Here is a 15,277-nt window from a genome sequence, read left to right on the forward strand (position 1 = left end):
TATAACCAAGAATCTCATATCACACAAATGGTTTCTTATATATCTTATATCACTATAGTCAACAATAATAAAATAGACCACAATAACATGTTGGTGATAATTATTTCTTAAATTTGACTTGATTGTCCTCTAATGGATGTCCAAACCCTTTTCAATCTTGTAGACAACATAGTATAGCTCTAGAGAATCAAAGTGAAAATAAAGAAAAAGAGAGGGAAATTCACAAATTTGAAATGTAAGAATGGCAAGAAGGGTATTCCTATTTTCCGCATGGTCATCTTCCTTGGCACCATGGAAACTCTCTATATCTCCATGTTTATTTTATGAGATTCTCCATCAATTCTCTCTAGTGTGTTTAAATCACCTTCAAATATGGTCTACAAACTTTAAAATTAATATTATTCAAATTCTTTTCAACATGATAAATTTTGATAACTCCATATGAAAAGACCAAATATCCCTCAAATCTTCCATTTTAGATATGTGAATGGCCATGGTAGTAATAATATTTCACCCATGTAATTTTTAAGGCTACTATGTCAATCTTTTTTGATAGGATAGTTTTAGGTTAAAGTTTCAAGAATTTTGTTTGAGGTGAACTTTTTTTAAAAATAAAATATTATAGATACTAGGAGAAGAGATATGTTTTAGAACTCATTTTTCCCAAACACCATAAGATAGGTATAAATTTCAATTCCATATATGTATTCAATTGTATTGAATCATTTTCAAAAGATGTGATGAAAAAAAGAAGAATTTTTTAATATAAAATTATAAACTTTATACACATACATAGTATTGGTATGACATATATTCATGAGAAGGGTATTTGATTAATATGACTAACTCATAAAATCAAATCTAAAAGATGAGTCATTTCGTGTTGGGTCAAATTAAATGTCTACTTTAACTTTAGAATACAATGTCATGCAATATTTAATTAACCTAAAGCTAACTAAATAAGTGCAAATACTAAACGTAAATGACTTTGTAAATCATATCTTGATGTTTGCAACATGATACACCATTAGGTTGGCCAAAGCATGGAGAACATCAACACACAACAAGAAAATCCTCAAATGTGATTACACCAATAAATGTTCTTTTTTAACAAAAATATAGACATGATTTGTAGATATGAATAGGCACCATGAAATTACATAGCAATAACCAAAACAACTTTGTCTCGTAACTTTGTTGAGTTAGAAGTCCTATTGAGGTGATGGTTCATCTTTTTTAGATGGCCTATTGCTGGTGGGAAGTATTTTTTTTCATAGGTGTTCTTCTTCATCTTATAGTGGTGTGTTGGGAGGTGAGACTAGGAGTCTTCCCTTTTGGGTTGATTGGCATTGGCTTTTTTGCTAGCTCACTATGTTTGTGTGTGTTTTTGTGTGTTGGAGTTCCATCTTTCTCATTAATGGCTAGTGGGTGCTCATTCTTCTCAATGGTTGTGTTGATGTATTATTGTTTTCTCTATCTTCTCCTAATACTTTGACCTTTCATGGCTAGTGGATCTGGTTCTTTTTTGCAAGCCTTTTTCTAGCTTCTTTGTTCGATCTTCTCCTTGGCTTTTGGTGAGGTATTCACAATTCCTTATTCTATTGTGCTATACCTTACATAGATGGAGTTTTTGGTATTCTATGGTGGTTCTTTTTGGTGGTTATTTTCTATCCATCTTAACTATATGGTTTCTTCCCCTCCTACATGTGAAGGTGTTGTTGGTATTGTTTCTCTATCTTCTCTAGTACTTCTACCCTCCTAGACTTTTTATGGTTGGTTCTATGGCTTTCCTGGTTTCTTGTTTGAGGTTGTGTGTTTCCTTCTCTCCTCAAGCACTTATTTTTGGGTTTGCATTGGTTCTTTATTCTTCCAATACATCTTGGTGTTTTTTGGTTTCTTTGCTCCCTTTTTTGGCGTACCTTAAATTGTGGCTCCATTCAAAAGCCATTTGAATTCACTGCTCATAAATTTATTCCTACATGTTCTTTCAACTTGATGTTAATTTATGATCTTGATGGTTCTTATTTGTATCGGTTCAAGCCCTGTCTCAATTTATCTAATTGGAACTTTGTCTCATAAGTCGCCACCATCTCTAGATTGTTCACAAAAAATGCTAATGTAAACCTCTATCACTGAAGAAATATATGTTGGCAGCATCCAAATCATGAAATAGTTGACCTAAGGTCATAAATTCATATCCCAAACATGCCAATAGATTAGTGATAGAAAAAATATTTCATCCATGATTCATAGTGATCCAAAAGATATAAACACTATCTCCTCCTGAACCTCCTATATTGGCCTCTGATCAATAGCCCATAACTCCCTCAAATTATCATGCTAACATAAATAAATTGACATTAGTCAATTATAGATGCCCCTAAAACAATTTGTCTATTTCTTGCATCTAATTCTTAATATAATGGTCATACCAAATAAAACATTTCACTAGAAACACCAAGGATACTATCACAAACAAAGAAATATGATGACATCAATGACAACACATCTCTCAAATATGTGATATAAATATGTAAAACACATGTAGCAATCTATATAAAACATGACATTCATTTCACAAGTCTAAGGATTTATTTAATACATCTCATTATCTATTTATTGCTTGCATTAAAATAATTCTTCAACAAGAATAATCTACCTAGCTATTTAAGAAAATAATCTAGAATATGATTACAAGCTGCACATGTTCTTTATAAGTTGTAAAAAATAAATATTGTCACATACTTTTATATCAGAAATAAAATCATAAATAATTTAATGTTATCACATTTCATTCTTCTAGTTGACATAAAACATGCAATTTGAAAATAATATTTTTTCCAACTACTACTTTTATTGCCATTTTTTCTCTTTCCATCTCATTATCCACCATGATTAGGCCACAATAACTTTATGTTTTCAATTAGACGCAATTATTTTTCTAAAAGTTTAAATATACTCTAATAAAGAAATACCTAAACAAAATGAATTAGCCACATATATATTGAATTCTATATGAAAAGATAAGATAAAAAATAAACTATTCGATATCATCTATATTGAATATTAAAAAAATTTGAACAATATAGTGAAAGAGCAGTCTAGAAAATACAAATATTTAATAAATTACAAAATTACATAGTAAAAATAATAATGATAATAGATATAAATATTTTTATAATAATTATTATATTTATAATTTTTAAATTTGATGTACACCGGGGATGTATAAGAAGATGTTTGCTTCTATAACTTAGGTGATTTCTCGTGAAGCAGGACTATTTTTATAACAATTTTCTCCAAAAGAACGAAACCTTTTCAGCATGTAATGCAAGCAATCAAAAAACAGCGAATAATACGTAAGAAATAATTCCCTTTCAAATCTTGTCTCGTTCTTATATCTTGATGTGCATGTTCTTCATTTGGGTTTCATCAATAATAGCATTTAGTTTCAAGGAATGGGCCTTGATTAGTTTATTTCTGATTTTCCATGTTACATACAAATAATTGAAAATAAAATTATCTTTCAAAGTATTTAATTTTGAAAATGTAATTGATATAAAATTTGCACCGCTGTGGGGAAAAAAAATGGACTTATGAGGAGCCGATTGACTTTGTGAGCACTGAGCAATATGAATATTTTTCTACGTGCCCTGTCTTGTTTTATACCAGTCTGGACACGAACCCATGTGCTGGCAGAGTATTGGGCGGGAGAGTTCAAAAATTGAATTTAAATTAAAGTGTAGCGGTGACTGTTACTCGAACTGTTTAGAGTCAGTGAGGAGTCACAGAACTACTACAGAGAAGAGAATAGAAACGGAAATGTCTGAGGGCTCCACAGCAGCGCGACAAGAAGGGCCCACATCACACCTAAGCAGTCAAAGCTTTGTGTGTGATGTTTAAGGGTGGCCGATATGAACACTGGATGGTTTCGTATAACATAGTTCAAGTTGCAAAACTATATGTGTGTGTGTGAGAACAGGGACCTTGAGTACAGAGCATTTACTGCAACAAAGAATACAAAAAACTTATAAGATTGGCCTAATCACTGACGTTTGTTTACAAAACGGTCTAGCATTCATAATGTTGTTTCAAAAGCCCAAGAATATGATCATAAACCAAAAGAAAGCAGGTGAGATTTTGTTATAAAGACATTCTCTGTTCTGAAACATGTATTCCATTATTACCAACCCAAATTAGGATCTGAAAAAATCTGTTATTTTTATAGTGTTATTACACTGTTATCTCATGTCTTGATTATTTTCCTTAGTTTTGTTAGTTTGATTAATTTATTCTCTAATACTAATTTTCAATTTCACAAAGAAGATGATTAACGTGACTCTATGAAATATGTTTTGTGTAATTTGAAATTAAATTATCTCTTTAATTTTTTTTTGATAAAGCATTTACAATAGGCTAGGAACATATGGATTCAATACTTGTTTACAAGATAAAGTTGTAAGAAGTCCAAAACACAACCACACTAAACCTTAGACCATCCTCCTAAAACATCAAAGGACTAACATATAAACAAACCAGAAGATATATAAGCTGCATTACCAGCACATACAAAATGCATATGAACCAGAAGATATATATGCTGAATTAGAAGCAAATACAGAAGGAAAATGGACTTAGAACTACTCGATTTTTTTAATTTTCTATCCCCTTATCTTCAAAGCTCCCTTCCCCTGTTGTTGATCAACTCTCTTAGCTTGGGGAGAAAGTTGAAACACATACCGAAACTTAGTAATTTGTCACACAAACCTACAATAGCTATCCATGTACAGATACATTTTGGAGACAACATACACTTACACATATATTGGTTTTCTATTCACGCCTCACTATCTTACATATCATAGAGCTACACTATATTCTTCAGCCTATCACCACATATACATTCTTCTCTCACAAATTTAAAGCCCAGTCTAAAGAACAAACTCAAAACTTGAATAAGCTTACTGGCATATCCCAATGATCAGTCCAAAATAAAATCATTAAATAGGACATACTAGAAATTAGTACCTTTGACTTCATTGTAGAGCTTTTTCTCCTATAGATATACTCTTGTGCTATGAGGAGTCTTCAATGATGAGGAGTAATTAGAAGGTGGTCTGCAACAGTCTTATTATGAGATGGATTGAGGTACAAACTAAAGAAATCTAGAGCAATGTCATGATATGAATGACGGAAACTTCAAATGCGAATAACACCCTACATCTTGAATCCATTCAATCACGGCAAGAACATAGAGATGCTACCTTATCACATGTGTACTTCTTCAGACTATGGCTCTTTCCTGCAAATGACAAAAGAAATAATATGGTATATTTTTCCTACTCGCTCTCCACCATGTTCTGACCACTTCACAGGATGAATGCATGAGAGGAGGCATGATTCTGTAAAATGATGCTCAATAGCCTTTAAACAATCTCAAAACCCTATCCTCACACAAATGAATATTAAATTTTATTTCATCCAAGTAAAACAAATCAAACAAACAATATGATCTACTAGGAGTCAGAGGATTAAAATATTTGAATAAAACATGAAAGAATATAAATCAATAGAAATTGCAGAAAAGTCACTGTTATTTATTCCTTCACCCAAACATGAGATTGTTCCACAAACTTTCTCAAATTCCTCCGTATATCTTTTAGTCATAGAACTGGAAGGAATATATAATAACGCCCAACCAGTTATTAACTGTTTCCAAAATATTAGACCTGCAATCTTTACTAATATTTATTAAACATTATTTACTTAAATGTATACAAATGGGATAAATGTTCTTATAAATATCCCAATACATAAATTATTTTAACTGTCCTTATAAAATATCCCAATACATAAATCAAATAATAAGCTGGAAAACTTCCCATCATATATCTGCACCTGCCAACAAAACAACAAACAAAACCCCGTAGCAAATTGGTAGTTTTCCTGTTCCTTAGTGTGGCTTCTCGTGCAGCATTCAAACCCACAGAAAGAAAATAACCTCTGCCAAGTGTTGGGTGCCAAATTTTCATTTATTTACAATAGCTCCAGGCAGTGCCAAATATAATAAAATTCTGGTTTTCAATATGATTGGATTTTCTTTGATGTTGCAGGTGTTTACCTGACATCAGAAGAAACTCTATTTTTATAAACGGAATGGCAATAATAGTCATGCAGGAGGCCCGAGTCAACTGAATTGGTCGCTTTTTCACATTTATATCTGATCACGTTATGGAAACGATTTAAGCTCACCGCTCTCATTACTTTGAAGCACTTTTGTTCTCATGTAGAGCTTGGCATTTTCTGTTTCCCGCAGTGGGATTATATTTTCCGGTAAAGTTTTGGCAGCTGTAAACATAATCTACAAGGACACAAATCATGAAAATCCACCACATCATAGCCTATCGGTTACTAATTAATTATTGATGAATAAAAAATCGCAATCTTCAATTTTAGTCAATCAGAAGACATACGGTGTTGAATGGATAGACGTTGCTGTAGAATGCCGCTAGCCAGCACATTCTCCCTACTTATCCACGTGGTACTCCAAATATACCTGCCATTGCTACCGCCTCTCCCACAGTTACAAAATTGATAAAACCGTCACAGAAGCCGCAATTCAATTTCAAAATCTTTAATCCAACGCCAAACATTCACCAGCAAAATCGAGGAACAGCGAAGAAGCCATGAGATTGTCAGTAAAACAACTGCTCAATGGAGGAACTCAGGCGTTCCAAATCAGGAAGTCGCGAGCTCATATTTCGATATGCCGAAGCTACTGTGTGCAGGTTTGAATTTAAATGCATAAAATTTGTTTCTTTATCAGCGCATCTAATCAGGGTTTATAGCTAATGCCTGCAGGTCTAAATTTAAATACATAATTATTTTTTTTGCCAGTGCATCTAATTAGGGTTTATAGCCAATGTGCGCAGGTCTAAATTTGAATACACAAATTTGATTTCTTTGCCAGTGCATCTTATCGGGGTTTATAGCTACTGCGCTTAAGTTTAAATTTAAATACGCAAAATTTATATCCTTGCCAACACATCTACTTAGGGTTTATAGCTACTGCGCACAGGCCTGGATTTAAATACACAAAAACTGTTTCTTTACCAGTACATCTGATTAGGGTTTGTTGTGGCGGTGCAGCCGAACGAAACAGGGGAAAGCGAGGGTAGCAAAAAGAAATGGGAGGTGTCGGTGGAAGATCCTGACAAAGGAAGAGGCGACGATCATTCAGTGTTAAAGGGCGTTAAGCAGCACTTGAAGAAGGAGATTGAAACGGCCAAGGATATGGTGCAAAATATCCCTGAGAAGACAAAGGAGACCAAGGAGGAAATCAAAGATTTGGGCGGCGTCGCTAAGGAAGCTGCAAAGAGAGATTTGCACAAAGTTGCTCAGAAAGTGGGCTTGGCTAAGGACGATTAAGTCAATAGATTGATTGGAAAAAAGCTATAAAGCTTATTATTGTAGGGACTGAATTCATGTGTGCCTTTCTTACTGAGTTTTCTTGTCTGGAGAGTTCTAAAAGCTATAAAGCTTATTATTGTAGGGACTGAATTCATGTGTGCCTTTCTTACTGAGTTTTCTTGTCCGGAGAGTTCTTGAGTCATGGTGTATGTGTTGATTGTGTATAGAGTACCTTATTATCTAGGTTTCAAACATGAGGAATATATCTCTCTGGTAATGTGAATATGCTTGTTTAGTGTCAGAAAAGATATGTTACAATTTTTTCTTATGGAGATCCGTCTTTAAGTCAGAATTTAAGGGATATTTCCATTTCGTTAAATTTGTCCACTTTCACACTCAGTCTATCCACCATGGATTCGTTGAGATTCTTGATCTCTGATGTTTTCATTAAGATTCTTGTAACTTCATCCCTACATACATTTTATTTCATTTGTTTAACTAAATGTTTTTTAATTAAGAAATTTATAAATAAATAAATGTAAAAATATTTAAAGTAGTTTATTTTGATTACTGTTAATACAAATTTTAATTGGCACAATATTAATATATTTCATTTAATATTAATATTATCTTTATTACATATTTGGTTATATTGAATTGAATTTACAATTTTGTGTTGCAACATTAAAATATTATCTCTATTATATATTTGGTAATATTACATTGAATTTACAATGTTGTTTACATATTTGGTCATATTGAATTTGTAATTTTATCTTCAAAATCAAAATATTTATATAAAAAGTTACCAAACTAAATATTGGGAATTGATATTGTTCTACTTTCAATTGCATACTCTCCCTCTTCTGATTACCCAAAAAGAAGGATGCAGACCATCAAGAAGAGTCATAGTCATAGGAGATGGGGGATATTCAATAGGACTATCCATTTGAGAACAAGAAGAGTCATAGTCATAGGAGATGGGGGATATTCAATAGGACTATCCATTTGAGAATATGAAACTGACATTTTGGTTGAGACATCAAGGAATCTTGGTCAAGAAGAGGTCTCTAAAGAGGGTGGGACAATTTTTTTCTTCTTATATAAAGGAAGGGCATGAAACAATAATGAGTTACACTTTGTAATTGAATGATCTATATTGGTACAAGCTCTAGCTTATGAACCATTATATCTTTAACATTTTTGTCTTTATAATGAGAAGCACTTCTCTTTATCCTCATATTTTCATATAGGAACCTTTACAAACTAAGAAATTCTCATATTTTTATATAGGAACCTTTACAAACTAAGAACCTTGAATGGATTGAGGAGATGAATTGGCTCAATAGAATACTAAAGGGCAACCTTTTATTTTGTGATTTGTGGAATAACGTCTAAAGAAAGTGTTGGGAAGAATGAGCTAAAGAGCATGGTGTGATAAAGATTGCCAATTTAAAAATCTACATTTTTTTCAAATCCTTGGAAAATTCAATCACAACACAACATTCTTTTTTAAATTAGCTTGTTATTATACTCGACATAAATAAATTCTCAAAAATATTTTTTGAATGAGCCTATTATCATACTCAACATAAATAATTTCTTATGGAAGTGATAATAGTAGAAAAAATGGTTTAGAATGTACCTTGTGGTAAACCAAAGAACGAGCGAAAAACTAATAAAGGAACTTTCCTCTCTTCTAAGAAGAACCCTTTGGTGAGATTTTGGATGATGTCAAGGTAGAACCCATTTGAGGTTCATTACTTGTTGGCTTAATCTTGGAGCATTCTTATAGGGTGAGTACATTCAACCTTAATAAAGTTAAATGTTGTAATCATTTACAAGTACTATCAAATTCAAAGATGGGGAAAACCACATTGACTAGGGATTCAAAATGTTTTCAAGATCTATTATATAAATATAATAAAATGACAATAGTGATATGGACTATTGGGTTAAATCTCTTAGAGGCCACAAAAGGTCTATACTTTAAAAAATTGTCAAAAAAAATGCAAGAGGTAAAAAGGTTTTCTTGCATAATGGGTGTGAAATAACATAGAACATGTTGAGAATTACATAGACCCTAGTAAAGCATAGGAAACAAAACTTCCTCTCTTAACCTCACAAGAAAATTCCTTAAATGAATACCTCAATCTTTAGAGTACAGAACAAAAGGTTTGATAATTTAGAGAATTGGTAGGGTCATATTCGTGTTAAATTTATCCAAATGTGCATTCTCCACCAAAATAAATGCATATGTATCACACCAAATTTGAGATGAAATAAATTGAGAGATTTTCCCAAAATAAAAATAGAAGATTCAAAAGTACCTCTATTCGCATTTAATATTACATGTAACACCCCACTAGGGAACCCAAAAGAAATTAACCTAAAGTTTCACTAAGTTTGCCAAACATTTTTTTCAAAAATTAAAATATCATAACAATAAGAGATAATATAGTGGAAGAAATAACTCACAAACATACATACAATTTACAAATAGATTATATCTCTTAAGGGTTCCATGATCTTGAATCACATACATACTTTTTATTAGTACTAAATCTGATACATTACAAATCCACATCATAGAATAATTCACAAATACAAATCCAATTAAATAATATACAATTACATAAGATGCCACATGGTATAATTAGAATGCATGATCATCTATTGTACAAGTTACGGGGTATGAAAATATCAAAGAATATGCATCATGAATAAAATACATCATCTCATAAGATCTTCGGTAATCAAATATTGTACCACAAAATATAACCATCTATCAAAAGAACAAGATCAAAAGAAAGGGCACAACTACACAAGTACATCCAACAATGACATCCAATTGTCAGATCTCAATGCTATTTAAGAAAAACTCCCACCCAACCTCATGGAACCTAAATGGCCCACTTCCACCATGTTGAGGAGATAATCTCAAGTACCATATGAAAATCAATTCCAAAAGTTATAACCAACAAATAGGTCAAGGAAAACCTAATAGAAATCTATCTCAAAGGTACCAAGACACAAAAGACATCTAAACCTAGAGAAAACAAAGATATGTAGGAAATCTACTATATAAGTGGGCAAGTGTTATCACATGAGCCAACTCTAAGGTTACCCTAGCATCCTCTCTAGACTCTGGCCCCCTAGTGTCTCTATGCGATATCAATATCCTTTCATATAGAAAAGGCATACTAATGAGGCAAGGTCGCAACCAAGCATCCTCTCTACTCCCATCCTACCTTGTACTAGCACTCGAGGCATGGGCAAGGAAAAACATAGACTCTTATTAATTCATTTAAAACTCATTTAATGAAATGTTATCACTTATTAAAATAACCTATAATGAGTTACCTAGGCAGCCTATTTAGGGCTTCGACCTCCATTGCAAGCCACTTCTCAACATACATAAAGACAACCTACCCTAAGCTCAATAAAGCAAAAAGTCTCATAAGAACAAAATAAACCACATCAGTTCTATACAAGCAACTGGAAAGCACCCAAAAGATAACTAATCAAGACTCATAGATTCACCAAGAAAATCACTATATAACCACTAATCCATAACTCAACGATCACATCACAAAACCATGACATCATGAAACAATAACTCCCAGGCCTCTGGTAAACACCCAAAACTGGTCAACATACTAAGTCCAGCCCAAATTGAACACAGTAAAACACACATAACAAACAGTGTAGTCTCATTTTTTTTGGTTTTGAAAACATAAGTTTTTGATTTAAAACAAGGTTCAAGTTTTTGTTTTCTAAGCTCATGTTTCCTAAGGTTTTTGAGTCCACAAATATTTCAAAATTTCTTAGTACCAGAAATCATTTTCATATAAAACTAGACCATCTAAACAAAATATGAGTTTATTAAAAATAATTGATTTCCTCATTTGAATTATAATTATCAGTTTGCTTCATTAAAAAATATATTATTAATAAAGTAATTAATAAAATATTCAATTAAAACTAGTATTAAACCTTTCATGAATTAAATATTTGAAATAAATATTATTATCATAATTTAATAATAATTAATAATTATAATATTTATTATCTTATTAATAAAATAATATTTATTATATTAAATTATTAATAATAAAAAATATTTAAATTACATAATATAATAATTACATATTAAATAGTAATAATATTATTAATTATAATTATTAAATAAACCATATTACTAAATTTTATTAAATAAAATTAAAAAACAAATCATAAAATATGATAATTTATGGCCTGCCCGACAACTTGGTACACCATGGCCCAGTGTTGTTGCTGCTGCAGCAACATCGTACTGCCTTATGACAATATCCTCTGCTATAGCAACAACAGGCTGTCATGTGGCTTGCTTAAAGTAGTCGTAGGGTGGGTGCGGTTTTGGTGGCCCCTTCTCCTCTTCAAACTAAATTAAATCACATTTTATTTTATTAAAAACAAAACAAATAGATATAATGCCCTCCCAATACAAATTGCATTATATATATAATATAATTATCATAGTAATTTTAAATTACTATGGTAATTATATAATTATAATATTATATATATATATATATATATATATATCTGATAGGAAAACAAATATCAAATATCAAATTTGTAAATTTAATTTTTGGTATTCTTTGCAAACCCTCATCCTGGTCCAAACAATCAAATTATGAATCCCCGAATTTATCCAACAAGGGTTTCCAATATCAAATTCTTTCATAGACGTTTTCAAAAATGGTAAATTTTAGCACAAGGGTTTTGTTGAGAATTGGCTAATGAGGATATGTAATTGTTGTCATTTATGGCAACACATTATGTACATGCTTACAGGAAACTTCAAAAATAAAGATACTTAGCTTTTGGTAATCAAAAAATTGTCTAAGTATGAATTTGGTATGCAACAATGTATTGTTTTGTTCATAACTTGTTGCTCACATCATATTATGACTAACAAAGTTAGATGGAGTTAGTATACATGTTGATGATGACATGTATAACCTTGAAAGTCAGTACAAACTCTATGGAAAGAGTTATTCATGTTTTAAGTGAAATAGGACAATGAAATTAAAGGAAAGTAATTATTTTGTTTACAAAATAATTACTTGTCCAATTAAGGCCAACATCCTAGATGTTTACTCTAAGTTGGAAAAGTGTATTATGGTCCTAGCTGACCTAGCAAGAATTTGTGCAAAGGTATGATATTTATGCAAAGGACATCTTGTGAATTCAAGCGTGCTATCTTGAAGTGGAATTATGATGATAAGTTGTGTTGAGCAATTGTATGCGAACTTTTGTGAAAATGATATATGTGAAGTTTGTGAAGCTATTTCGAGATCCAAGATCAAAATGAGAAGGAATTTATATTCCAAAATTTTGATTACTTGTTTGGGCAGTGAGCTCTTCTTGTAATTGAAAGTGCATGTTTGGGCAGTGGGCTCATCTTGCATCTACTATACTACAACTCCTAAGGGTTGGAACCTCCTCGCAGGTATTCAAAGTCTCCTAACAGGGACTCCTTATACTGAATATTCTCATTGACTCCTAATAGGGTCCATCCTCTAACAAGGAACTTACATATTAGTATATTATCTAGTAGGTATCATCCCCACTGGGGTTTTCCCTTGGCCAAGGTTTCCCTGGTTAACAAAATATGGTGTTATGAGTTATCTTTATGCATGGTTACTATTACTATTCAGTATTACTTTATTACTTTGTTATATATGGTTTGAAGTAAAGAATAATATCTAGTTAGTGACTAAATTTTGTAGATTATTGATTTACCCCCCCTCTCAATAATCCTTATTTCTAACAGGTTTCAACCCGAATTAAATTATGAAAATAGATCCATACAAAAATAGAGAAGATAGAGAGATTTCAAAGAGGAAATTACTACACAAAACTCAACAAGATCCTACCTTGATCTAATGCTAACCGATCAAATGCTCAGAGCTTGTAAGAAATTCCCATTCTTTCGAAAATCCTCTTTCTCAAAAATTTGCTCCTCCAAACCTGTGTGTAGAAATAAGCTCTGATTTCTTAATGAAGAGCCTTCTTCCTTTATGGTTTCAGTTTTTCAATCATGTGAACCCTTTTCCTTTATTATTTTATTTTATTTTAATTTCATGTCCAAACTTTTTGCATTTTAATTAGAATAAACTTTATTAAATTTATTTTCTCTCTCTCTCTTTTATTAAATCATAAGATGTCTTTGATAATATATTTATTAGTTCATCTAATAATAATATTTAGAGTTCATTATTAAAATCAAACTCCTAAATAAATTACTATTAAATTAAATAAATATAATTACAACAAAATTAGAACTTTAATTAAATCTTTTAAATTCAATTCTTTTACTTAATTAATTAGCCCATTAATTAAATATTATTTTTTAAAATATTTTTTTTGTTAAATTAAATCATTTAATAATGATTTAATTATAACTAAAAAAACACAATAGACCCACAACACTAAATATGAAAGCCCATTATAAAGACGGAGTACTAAATCAAACTCAAGGGTAGTAATCTCGAATTCACATCATTTGATGAATTTGGAAGGGTAAATAACTCAGACAAGACTCCCTCCCTCAACCACATCAGAAACATCAAACATAAGGAAAATCATAAATTTACACCATACACATGCAAGTATGAGGTAAGTATCCATAGAAACTACATATAAATCATCCATCTAACTATCATCATGAAATAATTGAAATCAATGTATACAAGAATCATCATCAAAAGAATAATCATGCACAAATGAAATAACTGAGTATCAAGTAGCTCATCACATAAATCAACTGAGTATGAAATAATATCTAATCAAAATAGATAACTAAGTACCACTAATCATTAAGCATAACCATAAAGCTGGCCTAAAAGAATTCAACAATATAACATGAAAAGTAAGCTAGGGGTGGACACTACATCCACCCCCCCTAGACTTAGGCTTACTCTTGGAAGCCTATAAACAAATAGGGGTATAAATCTTGTAAACCACATGCATCATCCCAAGTAGCTAATGACTCATTAGTACGGTCCCATTTGATGCTTACTTACTCTATGGTATGACCGCTGAGGGTCAAATCTCACTGTTACAGAATGCACATCAGCTCTAAAACTAGCGACTCATCCTCCACTTGTAACGCATTCCAATCAAGAACATGTATCACATCAAGAATATACTGTTTGAGAACAAAAACATGGAAAACACCATGAGCACAAGCTAAGCTGGGCGGTCATGCAAGATAGTAGGGAACTAGACCTATCCTCTCAAGAATCTCAAACGACCCCACAAAATAAGGTGCTGGCTTCAACCCCTTTCTATAACGGATCAAACTCTTCCATGGATGCACTTTCAAGAAAACTTTCTCACCCACTACAAAAATCTTATCCCTCCTATGAGCATCAACATACTTCTTCTATCTATCTTGTGTTGTAGACATGTGCTCACAGATGTGCCCTAGTTGTTGCTCCATATCTCGAAGCATCTCAAGATCGAACATGATGCAATCTTCTAAACTATCCCAACTCAACAGTGTAGGACAAGGATGACCATACAAAGCTTGAAAAGATGTCATCCTAATAGAATTGTGATACCCATTATTATGTGCAAAATCTACTAGGTATAGATAATCCTCCCAAAGAGTTTTTGTATCCATAACATACACCCTCAACATATCCTCTAGAACCTTATTAAATCTCTTAGTTTGACCATCTGCCTCTAGGTGATAAGTTGATTTGAAGTTCAACTATGCTACAAGAGCATGTTGCAAAGATGTCCAAAATGTGTATGTGAATACAAGATCCCTATTCAAAATGATCTTCCAGGGAATTCCATGCAATCTCACAAT

General features: G+C 31.8%; 1 protein-coding gene and 1 long non-coding RNA gene across 2 annotated transcripts; one reads left to right on the plus strand and one right to left on the minus strand.

Annotated features, from left to right (window-relative positions):
• Window positions 1–5,737: 5,737 nt before the first annotated feature.
• Window positions 5,738–6,601, minus strand: LOC149555432 (uncharacterized). The gene is made up of 2 exons (XR_016365303.1): window positions 6,474–6,601; window positions 5,738–6,361 (listed from the first exon to the last, which is right to left on the minus strand). It is a non-coding gene; the product is annotated as an uncharacterized LOC149555432 (long non-coding RNA).
• Window positions 6,498–7,789, plus strand: LOC149555433 (uncharacterized). The gene is made up of 2 exons (XM_089833626.1): window positions 6,498–6,788; window positions 7,150–7,789. The coding sequence occupies exons 1-2, from the start codon at window positions 6,687–6,689 to the stop codon at window positions 7,426–7,428; spliced, it is 381 nt and encodes a 126-aa protein (XP_089689752.1). The 5' UTR covers window positions 6,498–6,686; the 3' UTR covers window positions 7,429–7,789.
• Window positions 7,790–15,277: the final 7,488 nt, after the last annotated feature.

This window comes from Cupressus sempervirens, chromosome 5, assembly GCF_028749045.1.
Source record: "Cupressus sempervirens isolate cs-2001-9-10 chromosome 5, ASM2874904v1, whole genome shotgun sequence".
Taxonomy (NCBI): Eukaryota; Viridiplantae; Streptophyta; class Pinopsida; order Cupressales; family Cupressaceae; genus Cupressus; species Cupressus sempervirens.

Bases quoted from the DNA above. Each gene is read 5' to 3' on its own strand.
- LOC149555433 (XM_089833626.1), top strand. From the start codon at position 6,687: ATGAGATTGTCAGTAAAACAACTGCTCAATGGAGGAACTCAGGCGTTC. The intron at 6,789-7,149 runs GTTTGAATTTAA...GTGGCGGTGCAG, and splicing joins GCCGAAGCTACTGTGTGCAG to CCGAACGAAACAGGGGAAAG.